At 35.9% G+C, this 19,464-nt stretch overlaps 1 protein-coding gene across 1 annotated transcript in view; it reads right to left on the reverse strand.

The window, feature by feature from the left end:
• The window catches only part of Ndc1 (Nuclear division cycle 1), a 152,473-nt gene that overhangs the window by 124,979 nt on the left and 8,030 nt on the right, over window positions 1-19,464 (reverse strand). Inside the window, exons 2-3 of the mRNA XM_090396064.1 lie at window positions 16,526-16,646; window positions 9,927-10,028 (exon numbers count right to left, since the gene is read on the reverse strand). Coding sequence (XP_090252190.1) covers window positions 9,927-10,028; window positions 16,526-16,646 — 223 coding nt within the window. The remainder of the gene's footprint in view (window positions 1-9,926; window positions 10,029-16,525; window positions 16,647-19,464) is intronic.

Genomic DNA, 19,464 nt, shown 5'->3' on the forward strand with positions numbered 1-19,464 from the left:
AGTTCAATAAAGTGCTTATTGTGGATGCCTATTTGGCAGGAGCCATGATTTTGAAAACAAGAAATGGTTTCTCAAAAAGGTGAGATATCTCAGGTGTTTAATCAGAGAAAAAATACTCTACATTGCTTGTCTAAGAGGCATAATTGTGGTCCTAAGACAGTGTTAGGAATGAGATTGCTCTGAGAAAGCTTGTACTGACAAACAAAACTTCAAACTTCCTGAGCAATTGACCGAAGCATTTAATGAAGGCTGTTCCTGACCCATATCTCACTGAATTATGCACAGGGAATTGAAGACGATCAGTTTCATACTTCCACATGCCTATACGGAAACCACTGATTTCTGCGAAGAACTGAAAAGTTCGTCTACAGTGGTGAAGAACACCATGACTGGACACTGAAAAAAAAAGTCACAGTTTGACAAGTCATGGTACACCTTGTTCTATATCAATGGCAGGCAGTAGTCCCCCATGAAGCCATCAACCCAGCTTGCCTTGTAAACACAACTCAAGGTTGTAGAGGTGATGTCATGGTATGGAGTATGTTCTGTTAGTAAAGAATGGGTCCCCTGATATTGCTGGAAAGTCGAGTGTCCTCCAAGGAATATTTAAACATCATTGCCGATCAAATCTATCCTGCAATGGTGACTTTTTATCCAGAAGGTGACAGTTGTTTCATGGATGACAATGCTACAGTTCATCCTGCATGAATTGTTCAGCAGTGGTTCAGCAAGTATGACAGTGACTTCTGCCATCTTGCCTGGCCACCACAAAGCTTCTTTTCCATAAAATCTGAGCCAGTTAAAGGAATGTCTGGTGAACGCGATTATGTTGTACTTATGGATCTGAGTGCTGGGTTATCTGAGAGCTGACTTGACCAAAGACTAGAAACCACAGATATGAGAGTCCTGAGAATGATTAGGGGGTGTGAACAGATAGCATCAATGGCAATATCATATTAAAAACAAGGATATTAGGAAAGAATCTGACATTGTTAGCATCCAGGAATGTGTTAGCAGAGCTAATCTCAGGTGGTATGGTCACTTAAACAGAATGGGAGAGGAAAGATTAGCAAAACAAGTGTTCTCTGCTAGGTTGGCAGGAAAAAGACCCAGAGGAAGACCACGATACAGGTGGATTGATACGGTAAAAAGTGTCTTAGAAGATAGAAATATAAGATCTGACAAAGTTGTAGCTTTGATAGCTAACAGATTGATTTGGCGGAAAATTGTAGGTAGAAAGTTAGTAATGATGTAAATTTTTCATGTAGTACTATCATATCCTGTACACCCCTTGAGAGTAAATGTCAGGAATTTGATGATGATGCTACATTTGTACTATTCACTTATATAGTTGACGTGGTTGATTATATGATAGTGTTTGGATGTCAGTGAATAACAGAATAATGAAAGAAAAGTGAGTGATAAAAAAAAATTGAAAAGATATGTGGCCAGATTTTAAAATTGCACTGACAAAGCAAGACACAGCCAAAGTCAGGGTAATGTGGAAAAAGCAAGTCAAGATGTTGAAAATACATTGACAAGATGGATGCAGTATAACCCATAAGTAAATGGAGTAAGGCATTGACACTCTTCTAATTTATGAAAAAACAGATTAAACAGATTATATTTCGAATTTCACTGACCAAGCTGGAAGAGAGGCATTGATGTAAGCAATGACTTAAAACAGATCATTCATCTCCATATTCAAATTCCTGATAATCCTCTTCATTCATTCAACACTCTATATCTTTTCGTAACTAGTGCTCTTTCCAGTTACCCTGTTCAGGTGATTGCTTCTCTTGTCAATTCAGATCACAATCTTATCTGAGTTTTGTCTCTGGTGGAATATCCTTCCTTCAGCCATTCAGAACCTCACATATCTTTTCCATGGTCAGACGTTTTCATTCTTCAGATCCAGATACCTGTTGTGTTCTTGTCACAGAAATAATCCATATTGGAATAGAAACTTTCATTCCTCACTCTATTCAAACTCCCTAGCCCATATCTAAACCATGATTCCTCAGAAAAGTGTGCCAGGACTGTCCAAGAAAAGCAGCCTTTCACAAAGTGGCTTGAGACCAAAACACCAGCTTTATTCACGGTCTACAAAGTTGCCCATAACACTTGTAAAACCACAATTAAAAGGACAAAATCTAAATTCAACAGGGATAAATGTAGAAAACTTGCTGACTGTGCCACCAGCAGTTGCACCTTCTGGTCTCTTGCCAAATCAGGTGCAACTTTTGTCCATCTGTATCATTTCACCCTAGCAGTAAAATTGTAACATCACTTGATGATAAGGCTGAAGTCTTGGCTTCATTCTTCTCTTCCAACTCCTGCATAGATGACCACGGCATATTACCTCCTTCCTTGCCTAGAACACTATCTCATGACCTGCCAGAAAGACATTAGAAGAATCTTAAATAACTTGGATATTACAAAGGCAAGAGATTCTGATAGAATTTCACCCTTTTTGTTCATGAGATATGCTCCTGAACTAACATCTGTTCTATTCACTAAACTCTACTCAGATGGCATCCATTCTTCAGCATGGAAGAAAGCTCATATACCACCAGTTCTCAAAAAAGGAAACAAACATTTACCATCAAACTATCAACCAACTATCAACCTACTGCTCTCACATCAGTTTTGTCTAAGGTAATGGAGAAAGTTATTAACAGTCAACTTCAACAACTTGAGAACTGCTATCTAATTAGTGACCACCAGAATGGATTTAGCCACTCTAGATCTGCAGGAGATCTCCTGGCCTACATCACTCATATTTGGGCCTATTCCATGAAAAGATTTGGAGAAACCTGTGTCACTGCTCATGACATCTGCAAGGCTTTTGATAAGGTCTGGCACTGAGGATTTCTCAACAAGTTACCATCATTTGGACTGCCTTTGTCCACGTAGATGGATCACCAGTTTTCTCTCAGATTGATTCCTATGTGTAATAGTGGATGGTGTTCTCTCCTCACTTTCCTGTCAATGCCGGTATCCCTCATAGCTCTGTCACTTCACCCATCCTTTTTCCTGATTTATATGAATGACCTGCTCTCACTGATTGCAAACCCTATTCATAGTTTTATTGTCATGATAGCAGACTCCACTTGTCCTACTCATATGATAAGCCTTGCAATATCAATGCAGTTTTGCTTTTCTTTCCATTAAAAAAAAAAAAGACATCAGATTGTCTCTGCTTACTTTTGATAACTTCTGCTTACTTCAAGACTAAATCACTCTTCTCAGACTGACACTTACTCCAAACCCTTCCTGGCACAATCACACCACTTCTATAGCATGATCAGCTTCAAAAAAACTTGACGTCCTTTTCTGCTCACGATGGTACTTCTCTGCCAACCCACTACCACTTACTCTGTACAAATCCCAAATCCAACCAACATTGAAATACTGCTCTCATGTATGGGGGGAGGTGTACCTAAGACCTTCCTAAAAATTTTTGATGCTGTTCAGAAACGGGAGGACCAGTTAATAAATGACACTTTCTCTTACACTCTTTTCAGCTACTTTCCCATAGAAGATCAGTTTCTGCATTGTCTCTTCTACAAATATTTCCATGGCCATTTTTCAACAGAACTAGCATCCATTATGCCCCTCCCATTTCTATAGGAACTTGTAGATCTGGCTCAACATCATTTTACAGTCAAACTACATACTGAATCTGCTACTCTCAGTTATCTTTTATTCCTTCTACCTCAATTCTGTGGAACAGTCTCCCTCATGAAGTTTTCAAAGGACTACAATCTTCAACAGTTCAAGAAGAATATGAACAGATTCTTCTATTCCCCCCCACCTTACATGGCATCTGTTTGATATAGGCTCTTCTGCTTTCATGTATGGGATAAATAAATAAATAAATATAAATAAACAGTAAATATATATATATAAAATGCTCAAGTATGGAGGTATAAACGTTTTACAGTGGCTGCACTGCATAGTTCAGAGGGGCCTGGACAGAAGGATGAATTCCAGATGATTGGAGTAGAGCTCTCATAGTACCCATATATAAAAAGGGAAATAAAACTGAATGTGCGAATTACAGAGGTAATTCGCACATTCAGTTTTAATGAGTGTTCCTGGTAAGATTTATGCAAGTATACTTGAGAAGGATTGTGAAAGGAAAGCTTGGTGAAGAACAAGCTGGATTCAGGCCAAATAGAGGATGTCAGGATCAGATTTTCACTTTTCGACAAATAGTTGAGAAATCATGGGAATATAACAAAGATCTGTATTTAAGTTTTGTAGATCTGGAAAAGGCATATGACAAGGTGCCAAGAGAGAAACTATTCAAAACGTTACAGTTATATGGTGTTGGTGAGGCATTATATCAAGCAATACTTAATCTTTATTTGAGTTGTAAGTCAGCAGTTAGAATTGAAGGAAGTACAGAAAGATGGTTTAATGTTAAATCTGGTGTGAGACAAGGATGTACATTATCCCCTCTGTTATTCATTATCTATACGGATCACATTACGAAGGAAAGTGGTATTAAACCCAAGATCAAAATTGGAAACGTTAATCTCAGCTCTTTACTTTATGCGGATGATTGTTATACTTCTAAATAAATCCGATACACATCTGCAAGGTTCCCTTACTAAATTGAATAACTGTTATAATAGATATGGTATGAAGGTCAGCAATAACAAGACAAAGACAATGAAATTAGCAGAAGCATTGAAAATATCAACTGCATTGTGAATGGAGACCCTATAGAACAAGTAAAATATTTCAGCTACTTAGGCACAATTTTTGCTGAAGATGGTAAATTAGATATGGAAATAGACAACAGCAAAGCTGGTTATGGTAGTCAATTGAATAAACTTATATGGAATAAAAGAGAAATTAGTCAAAACAATAAATTAGCTGTATACAAGACATTGTTCAAACCAATTTTAACTTATGGATCTGAGAGCTGGGTCAGAAGTAAAACACTTGACCAAAAACTAGAGACTGCATATATGGGAGTCCTGAGAAAGATTAGGGGCATGAACAGATGGCATCAATGGCAATATCATATTAAAAAACAAGGATATTAGGAAAGAACTTGACATTGTTAGCATTCAGGAATGCATTAGCAGAGCTAATCTCAGGTGGTATTGTCACTTAAACAGAATGGGAGAGGAAAGATTAGTAAAACAAGTATTTTCTGCCAGGTTTGCAGGAAAAAGACCTAGAGGAAGACCAAAACATAGGTGGATTGATACGGTTAAAAAGTGACTTAGAAGATTGAAATATAAGATGTGATAATGTTTGGGTCTTGACAGGTAACAGATTGATTTGGAGGAAAATTGTTGTTATAAGTTAGTAATGGTGTAAATTTTTCATGTAGTACTATCATATCCTGTACACCCCTAGTGAGGGTAATGGTAGGAATTTGATGATGATGATATAAAATGAATAACAAAAAAAACCACATGTTAATAGGGAGTCCAAAGGTATAGTTGTCTACTTCAATATTACCTAAAGATGTATTTGGGAGTATAAAAGATGAAGTAGATTTAAACCAAAGTTTGAACAGCATTCAAAATGGAAATAATTTTCCAATAAAGAAAGCCAAAGAAGGAAAATATGAAATTTTTACAGCAAATACAAATATAAATAAAAATGTAGAAATGGGGAGTGATGAAAGTTCTAGCAAAGCAAGTTTAGTTACATTTTATGCACACCTGAATATTGTGGTAAGAGCAAATTACCAGGTGCATTTAATATGTGGATTAAATGTAGATGATGAGCCTGGTGGGTTTGACTCAAAGAGATTTCTTTTTACATCACAAAATACACAAACTATTTTAAAAGGACAAGAATAGATCAAAGAAGGTTTAAGCTTACAAAAAAGACTTACAACACCACACATCTTAAAGCATTTATTGGTTCTAGTGCATGCAATTCCTGAAGTAAATTATGGATAAGGAGATACTTCACATTAGCCATTGCCCTTGAAAATACTGATGATGCTTTTCATAAATTGGGCTCTAGGAATGAAATATTAAAATTGTTATAGGTGGGTGATCTAAGTTCCTGGCCTCGACCATAGATGGCAACACTATCGGCAAGATTTTTTTTTCTAAGTTGGTACATCTGTCATCAGCAATCATGTCAAATTGCAAATCATTCTATCAAGTAGTTTGCTTTATACAGCTGTCTGAAGCAAAAGTGTTGTCTATATCCCTAGAAATGGATAAAGTTGAGTATTGTGCAGTTATAAAATTCTTTGTAAAAGAAGGTTTAATACCAAAAGAAATTCATTCAAAGTTCATAAAAGCTTATGGGCACTCTTCTCCTTGGTTTTCAACAATTAAGAAATGGGCTGCCAAGTTTAAACGTAGCCATACCAGCCTTGAAGATGATCCACATGAAGGACATCCAAAAAGTGTAACAACACCAACAATCATTGATTAAGTGCATGATATGGTATTGGATGACCGGCAAGTCAAAGTGCGTGAAATTGCAGAAACTATAGGCATTTCAAAAGAATGTGTAAGATATATTTTGCACGAAGAATTGCAAATGAAAAAGCTTTTGCAAGATGGGTGCCGCTCTTGCTCACAGCAGATCAAAAACGCACTTGCATGAAAATCTCTGAACAGTGCTTGGAGCATTTTAGCAAGAAGAAAACTGAATTTGTGCATCAATTCATTACTATGGATGAGACTTGGATTCACCATTACACACCAGAATCCAAACAGCAGTCAAAACAGTGGACAAAAGCCGGTTGTTCAGTGCCAAAGAAGACAAAGTTGGTTCCATCAGCAGGAAAGGTCATTGCATTGGTGTTTTGGGATGCTAAAGGCATTTTGTTTATTAATTATCTTGAAAAGGGTAAAACAATAATAACTAGGAAATATTATTCTGGTCTTTTAACCAGACTAGACAAAAAAATTCATGAGAAAAGACCAGGTTTGCAGAAGGAAAAAATCATCTTTCATCAGAACAATGCACCTGCCCACAAAGTGTTTTGGCAATTGGAAAATTAAGGGATCTGCACTATGAATTGTTGGAACATCCCCTATTCCCCAGATTTGGGTCCTTCTGATTTCTCTCTCTTTCCAAAATTAAACTCTTCCTTGCTGGTCAGCGCTTTTCTTCGAATCAAGAGGTGATTGCAGCTGTAGAAGGGTATTTTGCAGATCTTACTGAGAACCACTACAGGGATGGGGTAATGGCGCTGGAGCATAGCTGGAATAAATGTATTAATCTTAAGGGAGATTATGTTGAAAAATAAAAATAATTTGGAAATTTGGAAATAAACAAATGTTTCTCTTGTTTTCCACCATATACAGGGTGTTCGGGATAAATTTGACATATTTATAATTAATTATATTTTTCCGTAAGTTACATGTATTAACACACACTTCTCTTCATTTAAAAGTTTGGACCCTTCTTCATTCATATACAAGATGTCAGAAAGGATGGATAGCTGGAACCCACCTGAATCATGGAAGAGAATAACTTGTATCATGATGATTCGTGCCCGCCATCAAAATAAGGATATTACGACTGCTGCCCAATGCTCCCTGAATACAGTAAAAACAATCAAGCATGAACTAGAGACTTGCAATGGTGACTACGAGGATGTAGCAAGAAGAAAGATCCCTAGCAGACGATCTGATTGCGTTCGTACAGCAGAATTCCTCGCAAATCTGCAGGAACAGGTGTTGAAGAACCCTGGCATTGGAATTCGGGCTTTGTTCGTGGAGTTGCTAACTGTAGTCAAGCCCTGGATAACAAGGGTAGCCAATGGTAGGCCGTATGTATGGCAGCAGGATTCGGCCCCTTGCCACACCTCTGGGAAAAGTCAAAAATGGTTGTCTGAAAATTTCTACGACTTCACCAGTCCAAATGTTTGGCCTCCAAACTCCCCAGACCTTAACCCCATGGATTATTTTGTATGGGGCGCAGTTGAAAAAGACACCAATCGCACTTCCAGTAATACAAAAGCCCAGTTAATGGATAAAATTAAAACAGTTTTTGCGGCCCTTCCCAGGGAGACTGTAGCATCAGCTTGTTCGAGGTTCCGAAGCAGAATTGAAGCTGTGATCGATGCTAATGGTGGTTATTTTGAGTAAATCTTGTTGATAGTATTGTAATTAACTCTGCCTGTAATGTTTTTTTGTCAATTCATTAAATTTAATAGATACAAAGAAGATTTTCTTTTTCCTTACGAAACTGTCAAATTTATCCCGAACACCCTGTATATGAACATATTTTTACTATGCCATTCTTCAATTATATTCATATAAATTTATGACAGTGAAAATTATATTCTTTATTTTAGAAATATAATGGACCACTGCAACATTCTGTCACCCAATATTTATTTTTCATATGCTCTAACTAAAACTACTCAGTTATTCTATAGAAACCTAGGTATTTCATAAATTACCTAGATAAAGTATGAAATAAAATTATTTCTATAGAATAACTGAATTATATATTTTAATGGTAACATATATACAACTCAATGTGAAACAACAGACCAAGCAGTGCAAAATAAATAACTCTGCCTGCAATATGTCCGTTGACACAAGATGTACAGTGATAGATCCTGCTGGAATGTTCACGCACAATGTACCAAGAATAGGATAACAAACTAGAAACATTAAGTTAACAGCTGTCCACCTGTGGCAGGAAGCAGGTTGTTTACATCAGAGACCAAAAGAGGATTGCAAAAATTGCATAGGTGGGCCACAATTGGTATGCAACGTGTGTGTGGGGGGGGGTTCTCTTATGGAGCATATCATTTGATCCTGCAAAAGTAGCTTAAGTGGGAAATGAACTTCAATGCCTGGTGTGAGACCACCATCATCATGCTTATTAGATGCCTGAAGTGGTTTAAAAAAGTTCCATGTTTGGTCTCTAGAACAGGGTTTCCAGATTATGTAAGATGCCTTAGTCCATTCAAAGTACATTAGTACCAAGATTTTGCAACCTTTCACAGGGAGGAGTCACATAAAATAACATATAAATATATCAAAATATATAATAGACCCTATCATGAACAGAGTATAACAGTAGGTGACCTAACCAGGTCCCACTACTCCTCTCAGATAAAAAGAAGCAGCCACAAATACAGTGGACACAAGCACCAAGATTATAGCTGAGGAGTGGTCCAATGATGCAGTTCCAATTGTTTTATGTTGATGGTATGGTTAAGGTATAGTGACAGCAGCATAAAATCAAAATGGACCACTGATGACGTCTGGCAACAAATGCAGGCTGAATGGATGCAAGATGGCATGAGGAGTATTTTAATATGCATATGTCTTCCAATAGTGGAGTAACAACTGGAAGCCTCAGCATACTTGAACATTGCTGCTAAAGAGTGTCCCTTTATGAAATTGCATATGAAGTACCATGAGGGATGATAAAAGAGCACAGATTATTTGGAATGCCTTTATGAACATGAGAGTGACTTTACTATGATTCAATGGATCACTCATCACCAAATATAAATCAAATTAAGCATCTGTGAATGAGATGGAATGAAACAACATGTTCTATCCATTCAGCTATACAAAACAGGTGTATAGTAGTCTAATAAGTACAAATGCAGCATGATGTGATCAGGCCTGTATGAAACATCTCTTAGAGTTCATTTCCCAAGTTAAGGCTAATCTAGATAAAGGAAGTACTGCTTATTAGGATAGATGTATATACTTTTTTTTTTTTTTGGAAAAAAAAAGGTGCTGGTATATAATTTGCTAGCAGGAAAAGTTGAAAAGTAAAACCATACGGTATCCATACATCATGTGTCCCTCTTAACAAAGATGCCGGTACACTGTAACATTGAATACCATTCCAAAATAAAAAGCAGTGGGTGTGTATAATAAATTAGTCACTTGGTGAATATACATGCAGTGCTATTATGTACTTAAATTTTTCATAGAAACATGATTTCTTACCTGAATAATGGTGAACATGTAAAAGTGCAATACATAAAGTAGAAAGACATGTCAACACTTGATATCCTACTGTCAAAGATGAAAATGTAGATGCATAATAACCTTCAAAAAATGTTAAAACAAAGATTAGAGTATTGCTATATATATAGTTCAGAATAATCAATATCAATGTTTAATATAGTTTTTTTAATTTTTTTGTGAGTCAATACATTATCACAATAATAGAGGTCAAATATAGCTATTTTACAGAGTAACAGTCTATAAGAGCATTGTCCACAACACATAATATCACCTGTGCTACAGATGTACTAGTTATATTTCAATTTTGTTTGCTAATAAAATATTCCTCTTTCTTTTAATACACATTACCTATAATATATATTATTCATTACACATATGAAAGTTTATTTTCTCTATCTTTGGAGTTTCTTACAAAGCAAAAAATGAAACTTCATGACTGTCATTCTGTTAAATCTGACATCATCATAACCTCATTTAAAATATATAAAATAATGTTTTGTCTATTCATCGGAATGAGAACATATGGCTTAGTAAGAATTTAGCCATTTAGTAGTTAACAGTAACTTTATAATTATTATTAATTAACAGCAAACCTCCCAGGAGTCAACACTGATTACAAGAGGAAATCTATCAAGCAAAAAAAAGTCATTAAACCACGATTTAAATATGGCAAAATTGTCCTCATGTTCCTGATATATCATTAAATCTGTCTTGTGACATGGCACGTCATTTGCTGGATATATAATTATTACTGGATAGAACAAAGAAGTGTACATGGTCGACAAAAACATTTGTGACATTCAGACATTGCTCTACTGTTGTTAATGTTACATCACATTGTTATTACCATATTCTAGCCTGAAATCAGTGTGAGACAAGTGGAAATAAGGATATTCCCAACTGGAAGACATTTTTCCACTCCTCAGGATTCAGTGTTAGTCAGGTATTCCTGTGTTCACTGTACCCATAGTTACTTGATTTTAGCTGACAGGAGCAGAATTCTGAAAGTTATCTGCTCTTTACTCTATAAGTGACAGGGTTCAATGCTATGTGCAATCCAATATGCTCTTTCATGACAATGCTGTACTGCACTATATGCCAACTGACTGTGGTTTACCCATCAGATTGCATTATTCTTGCAATCTATCATGAACTTCAACAAGCTTCTCTCATCATAGAACTACATTGACTAGATATTTTCTAGTTGATGTATCATTCTCAGTATATGAACAGACACCGATGGCAAGGGTATCAATTTCTTCTATGATATTATGCTGGCATTTCTAGTGATACCCAAAACACCAGCATAGCATCACTTAATTGCATTTTGGACTCATATCACATTGAAATGCATGCACATATAAATAAAAGCATACATACTTTTCTTCAGCATTTGTCCCTCCCTTGCTTCTTACATGTAGGTGCAGGTGGCGATGGCCTTTCTGAGCATGCTCTACACACTAATTAGTGAACTAGGGAGCCAGTCATTCCTCCATTTGCAAGTACAGCAGTCAAGCGGTTTTTTGCAGGCTGACCACCACATAGCACACAGGACAAAGACTGTTGGTAACACATCAGGAGGTTTCCTGATCAGATAACAAATAATCCTGCTGGTACTACTTACTTTGCCAGATTGTGCCTGGAGGGCATCTGAACATGGTGGCTTGTAGGAAGGAGTGTTGAGACCATACTTGAATTTAGGTATGGGAACTCCAAGTGGTTGTAATCAAGTCATTCAACCCTACTCTGCATTCCCTTATTCTTTAAATTTAAACAATATTCTAACATGAAATATAACTTAAAAAATTAGTGTTATTGTAGTTAAAAAAACTCTTGCTCCTTTTTTTTTTAAAGAAAAGTAGGAAAACATTTCCACATAAACTTTACTACCATCCAGAGGCTTAATACCAACATCAATGATGTGCACTGCCACTCATAGATATCCAATTCCAACCTGTTATTCATCACTAAACTTCAAACTAGCATTCTCTCTCTCTCTCTCTGACTACAGCTCACCTAAACATTCCACATTACATCATGAACAATACCTTCCATAAGAGAAGAAAGTCTTGTGTCGGCAGTTCATATAAATTTATTTGATGGTATTAATTCACAACACAGAATAATAAGAAAATAAATAATATTTATTTAGTTTATTTGCTGATATTTCGCTGGTATTATATCCAGGATCTTCAGAGTACAAAAAACGTTTGTCACAATACAGAAAACAGCAAAAATTTGGTTAACAGTGTGATCAGTTCAAAAAAATTGTAGTGGACAACACAAAGACTAAAGTCCTAATTGGCAGCATCTATTGTTGGATAAAGAGAGAGAAGTATTAATTAGATCTTAAAATGAGTCTCCCAGGTTTTTGGTAAATTGACATAGCCATACTTGTTGAAGTTTGGAGAATGTTTTAAAGCTGATGCTGATTCCAAAAACGACCTCTGACTTAATGATTTCTGTGTAGCACTTTTGTTTATTTCCATTCGATTCTGTGTGAAGGGTATCCAAGACATAGTCTTCTGGTCCCAACTTGCCATAATAATAGAGCCAAATGTATTATTTTTTGTGTTCTCCATGGCAGATGTCAACAGGTCTTTCTGTTTGTCCATAATAAGGCAGGTCACAAGTACAGGGCACTTCATACACTCCTGATGAAAGTTGCCAATTTGATATATGATTTAAATGTGGTGCAGAGCAGATATTTATTAAACCCTCTAGATATCTTTTCAGATATCTAGAGTGTTTCATAATATTTTGTTCTTTCTTTGGAGATTATACCACTGGCTAAAAATTGTGATGTAAGTGAGTTCAGTGGTACAAGCATTGTCATCGGAACAGATAGCTCTGGCTCTGTGAGTTAGTGTTTTTTATTATTATTATTATTATTATTATTTGACACCTCCAGGGAGCCCAAAGACTCATCGAGGGAGAGTGTGCCAACAGCATCGAATGATTGGTTCCCTTCCAACTACTAACCGCGCTCAACCTTACTTAACTGAGCCATTAGCAGCAGAGGCTCTACCAATCGACCAACCTTTGGCGGCAAAGGATACCATATTGGGTATCCTTTGATACCACATTTTAGGATACCATATTGCTGAGCTGGAATGGTGTGATTGCCTTGTGCAAATATCTCCCTGTATACATAGCTATTCTATAAACAGAAAAAAAGATAATGAACTGTCAGAAAGCTGTGGGATTCCAAAGAGTTCAAAAGATGACGGACGGTCGAAATGGAAGGTCGGTTAATGGGGCTCGCGCCCCATTAACCGACCTCCCCTAACCTCTTTTCCCATAAACCTTTCCCCTTTTCATCTCTCTCCCCTCTAAAAAGCGCTCAGCCCACCCCTAATAATAATATTATATATATATATATATATTATAAAAAAAAAACAGGTTTTTTTCCAAATTAATTCTCCCACATTGCCTTATCCCCCACTTTTCCAAAAAAAAACCTTCCTTTTAACAGCCTAACAAGACTTATGCATATCGTGGAAAGAAGAAAGCCAACAACAACATCTAAAAAAGGTATGTTCGAATTTTCTTTCTCTATTATTTTGCATATATCTGTCTCTATAAATCATCAGTAATGCCCTAAGAATTCTTGAGTAAAAAGCCAATGACATTAAAAGGGGCACTCCTAAATGAAAGCAGGAAAAATAGCCATAAAAATAAAAGTTTTTTTTTTTAAGAGTAACATTGGAATTTTCCTAGAAATAATACCTACACTATAAATCTATCTAATGTGTCTGGACAATATGGCCAAATAGCAAACATCATCAATAATGCAGCCAAACCACTGGTTTGAGAGTAGCTGCATTCATTACTTGGTTTTCTACATATTCTATGTAGAAACTGACTAAAGGGGAGAAAGGGAGAACCCAGAGCTTTCCCATCAAGTCATTTGTATATCTTTCCTTTCTATACAAAATAATCAGCAGATACCGTAAAGCTGAATAATTCAAATATATCTGGGGAAAATGTAACTAACAAATAGTGAAGTAATATCAGAACTAATCATTATGTCTGAACTTTTTAAAATATGGACTTTTAATATACTTTTTAGGTAAATGGAATTTTTTACAAAAGAGGAAGACGTGTGTGTGCGGGGGGGGGGGACAGTAATTTAGCCAAATGTTCAGCAAGTTTATGTGTAGGACTGTTTGTATTATCCACAATTGGGCATAGGGGTGTATCTTGTTTATGAATTTTTGGTGCTATATATATACTGGATGTTTTTAAATGAAAAGGCTCGAGTTTGTTAACAGTTTCTTTTGGCCAGGAAATGACTTTTTTTCAGTAATTTAGAAAATTTATTCTTTTGCAAGTTAGTATGATCACGATCTATGATTTGGTATGTAGACTGATCTTGTAAAAGAATGTGCATTTTGTTTTCATATTCTGTTAGATACATAATCACAGCTGCATTACCTCTGCTTTAGTTATTACAATATTGTTACTCCTATATAGCTCTTTTAAAGCAATGATTTCTCTTTTTGGGATATTGTTTGTGGGATGTTTGGATTGGATTAAGATGTTGGCTACATCCAAATGAATGTTACTAGCTATAACTGGAAACAGGTCATAGATTCCATGTTCAATAGACACCATTATTTTCACTTTTGGAACTTGAGTAGGTGTAATAACAAAGTCATGTTCTCATCTTAATGTGCTGACAGCTTCATCCGTTAGGGCCACCGATGATAAATTTACAATAACGTGAGCTTGTTGTAACTACAGTTGTACAGTAGCGCTGCAATGATGGAGGATTTTGAATTTTTTCTGATGCTGGCTTTTGACTTTTTTTTTGAATTCTTTATCTGCCATGGTATCAGAGTTGCTGACAAGGATTGCCCACCCACAATTCAGAGTTTAAAATATCATGCAGCTTGTCATGTAGAGCATTGATAGCTGCATTTATTTTTCACAATTAGCACTAATCTGTTCACACAATAATGCTAAACTAGCCCATTTGTAAATAAGTAGGACCTTGACCGAACAAAACTTGCTTTTAATTTTGACACAGTTTGATATATTGCTGTTTTGGCACCACTTTATGAAGGTTAAACTATTTAGTTGCTATGCCAATTTTAACTTCTACTTATTGAATTGCTGTGCCTTGTGTGTACAATATCTCTATGAAGAATTCTTAAACAAGTAGAAAGGTTTATAGGAAAAACAAAGGATCTTTCAGAGTTTGATAAAGGGATTATTGTTTTTTAGTGATTTTTTCATCAATGATGGAGTATCCCAAGGTTCTGTGCTTTCACCTACATACCTTCTACTATATGGCAATAATCTTCTCTCACTATAGTCCAATCCTATTCATACCTTTGCTGATGACAGTACACTACATTTTTCTTCAACCTTCACAAAATCTTGTAATACTCAGGTGACTCAAGCAACATGATCTGCTATGGCTAACAGCTTAAACATTGATCATCTAGCCATTCTCAAGTAGGGTAAAGATAATTCAGTAAATTTTAATGCTACCAAAAAACCCAGTACTGCCTTATTTCCTTAAAGAAAGATCACATTTCACTCTTCCTCACTTATAATACTCTGCACCAACCAAGATCAGTTTTCTCTTCTTGAAGACACTTTCACATCTAGCCTACTTAGGTATAACCACATCATACCCACAACCTTTTCATCTTCAGCCTCTAAAAAAAAGCTTGGTATTCTTTTCTGTTGCAAAGACCACTTCTCTTACATTTTATAAATCCCAAATCAGCCCAACCTTAAAATACTGTTCTCACATCAGGGGCAGTGCACTAAAATCCTCTCTAAGAATGCTAGACTGTATCTAGAAAAGTTATTCACTTAATAGATGATCCTTCTCTTGCTAACTCCCTCTAATCATTTTTGCATAGAGATGCTTGGTTTATGCATTACATCTTTTCTACAGGTATTTCCATGGATGCTGTTCCACAGAACTTGCCATCACTATTTCTTCAGTTCCCTCTAATCAGCTGCATTTATTTTTCACAATTAGCACTTCACTGGGCTAAAGTAATCACGTACTAACACAGACAGCTATTGGTCAACATCCATATACTATTCAGCTCTATACTCACTGAACCAACATCTCATCCTGTTCCTTCATTACAAATACCATTTTCTGGATCAGTCTTCTCCATAATGTTTCCCCCAATGCATACAATTTCCAACTCTTCAAGAAACAGATTCACAATTTCTTTTTTTTTTTTTCTGTAATCATCTGTCCACACATGGCACTGTCATTTTATAGGTATTGAGACTTCTTCTCACATATGGGATTGATATTAAAAATAAATAAAATAATTACACAAATGCTATCACAGGGTGGGATGGGAAGATGCTTCTCTGATGGCAAAAGCAGTTATATTCCATGGATGATGGAGCTGAATTAACTGGCTATGTATATATTCACATATACCAAACAAAAGGTAGCAGCAACCTACTGTACCCTGATGATGAAAGCAAAAGTAATGCTTGAGTGAGACTAAACTGGTAATTCTTTAATTTGGAAGCCAGATAACTCACTGTATATTTAATTCAATATGAGTAAATGACAACTGAAAAGTTCTTACCTTCTAAACTATTCAAAGGAGGCCATGTAATGATGTGAGTAACAAATACAAAGAACTGGCAACACAAAATTTTGAATAGCAATGTCCACAGAATGCTGAATATGCATCTTGGAATGAACACCTATTATTAAAACATCATCAGTATTATTATTATTATTATTGCTAAATAAAGACAGTTTAATTTTTAATGTAAAGAAGCTAATATTACTTATATTTTTAATGGCAATATACAAAAGTTATTTGTTTTTTATCTTATTAATATACTTCTCCCTTGATGATGGTCATCAATGGATAGAAGCACGTATTTAAGGATTGTTGTTTGTAATTATGCCAAAGCAACAAAAGCTGCAACAAGAGTTATTGCAGCTGTTAATTAAGTGTTCACTGGTCAGTGTCTGTTTTGTGGGGATAAAATCCAAAGTTTAGGAAGAAATAACTTTGTTATCATAAAAGAGTGGCATAACAACTTCAACTGAAAAAACCCTTATAAATGGTCTTGTGTACTAAATGGGATTCAAGTCTAGGTCTGTCAAACCAAAGGAATAAATGTTATTATTCCAACCTGGAATTTCCAACTTACCAAGCTGGAACTCGGGGGAAGGGGGGGGGGGGCATTGTAGCTGCCAGGAGCGGGGGGAAGAGCCCTCCCCTAGTGTATATATATATTTACATATCATTACTTTTTCATTATATATTTTATGTCATTTATACACAAATACATAACATGCTCAACATATTCAAAATGCAAAATCAGATAATTATCATAATTAAAATATAATTAACCTATCCTCAAGCTATTACATATAACTAATTCTGTCCTAAAGTTGCATAAACTCACCAATTCTATAACCTGTTGAAGGCCAGCACAATATTTTCTACCTGAACAATAAAACATGTCAAACTTCTCGAAATATTTTGATTTCCTTGACATCTCTTACTTGGCAAGTAAAGCTAGGAGCTATAATTGAACAACACAAGGTGGTACATTGTATATGTTATTGATTAATTAGTGCTGCTGAAAGATAATTCACTTTTTCATCATCATCATCATCATCAAATTCCTGACATGTACCCTCAAGGGGTGTACAGGATATGATAACACTACATGAAAATTTACATCATTACTAACTTCCTATCTACAATTTTCCTCCAACTGTAGGAAAATTGTAGATAGGAAGTTACTTGTCAAGACTCCAACATTATCAGATCTTATATTTCTATCGTCGTCTAAGGCACTTCATACCATATTAATCCACCTATATCTTGGTCTTCCCCTGGGTCATTTTTGCTGCTAACCTGGCAGAGAACACTTGTTTTGCTAATCTTTCTTCGCCCATCCTGTTTAAGTGACCATACCAGCTGAGATTAGCTCTGCTAACGGAATCCTGGATGTTGACAATGTGAAGTTCTTTCCTAATATCCTCGTTTTTAATATGACCAATCTGTTCACGCCTATAATCTTTCTCAGGACTCTCATATCTGCAGTCTCTAGTTTTTGGTCAAGTGTTTTACTTCTGACCCATCCTTGTCTCACACCAGATTTAACATTAAACCATCTTCCTGTACTTCCTTCAATTCTAACTGCTGACGTACAACTCAAATAAAGACTAAGTATTGCTTGATATAATGATCCATTGACATCATATAACTGTAGCGTATCGAATAGCTTCTCTCTTGGCACCTTGTCATATGCCTTTTCCAAATCGACAAAACTTAAATACAGATCTCTGTTATATTCCCATGATTTCTCCACTAGTTGTTGTAAAGTGAAGGTCTGATCCTGACAGCCTCTATTTGGCCTGAATCCAGCTTGTTCCTCACCAAGCTTTTCTTCCACAATTCTTCTCAACCGTTTCTCAAGTACACTTGCATAGATCTTGCCAGGAACACTCAGTAGGGAAATACCTCTGTAATTCTCACATTCAGTTTTATTTCCCTTTTTATATATGGGTACTATGAGAGCTCTACTCCAATCATTGGGAATTCGTCCCTCTGTCCAGGCTTTCTGAACTATGCAGTGCAGCCACTGTAAGACTCTTATACACCATACTTCAGCATTTCTGGTCGAATATCATCTACCCTCGCTGCCTTTCCACATTTCAAGCCTTTAATGGCTTTTTCTACTTCTAGTATGGATATGTATTCCTGACTGCATGCCTGGTCAGTGGTTTTTACCGCTGTGCGTTCATCACTGCTTGTTTCATTTAGCAGTTTTTCAAAGTAATTACTCCATACTTCAAGGATATCTTTTTCTCCCGTTTTCATGTCACCTTTATCATCTCTAACTCTTTTTACAGCACTCTTTCCTCCATTCCTAAGCTTCTTCAACAACCTCCAGAATATTTTGCCACCTTCTTGATATTTATTTTCTATATTCTTGCCAAAGTCCTCCCATCACTTTTGTTTAGCTAGTTTTACACAGTGTTTAGCATTCTTGCATTTGTCTCTGTATTCGCTAAGAGCACAAGCTGACTTATTTGCCAGGAACGTTTGATATGCTTTCTTCTTTTCCTTCACTGCCTCTTTAACTTCCTGTGTCCACCAGGGAGTTCTGGTTTTTTTATCCTTGCAGACAACCTCACCACATGCCTCTCTGTCAATCAATGTTTTCTTCAGAGTTTGCTACTGAATCTTCAAGGTTTGGTTCCTGTTCTCAAACTCTTTCATTTTTTTTTCACTTTTTCATAATTTAGTTAATAATAATAGGTTAATTCATTATAGTTTGTTTTATGCAGGTGTGTCACTGAGTAATTTAGTTCTGGAGTATACAATGTATTTTTGTTTAAATTTGATACTGTTTATATGGTACTAATGCATGGTAGAGAGATGGTGGCAAAGATATCATTGTTGGATGAATTGAATTTTCATGATTTTGTACAATGCAGTGTATGTGTGAGATGTATTTATTGATAAAATTAAAGGATTTATATAATGAGAGC

The sequence above is a fragment of the Typopeltis vanoorti genome, chromosome 7, assembly GCF_054136105.1.
Source record: "Typopeltis vanoorti isolate ZY-2024b chromosome 7, IOZ_Tvanoo_1.0, whole genome shotgun sequence".
NCBI lineage: Eukaryota > Metazoa > Arthropoda > Arachnida > Uropygi > Thelyphonidae > Typopeltis > Typopeltis vanoorti.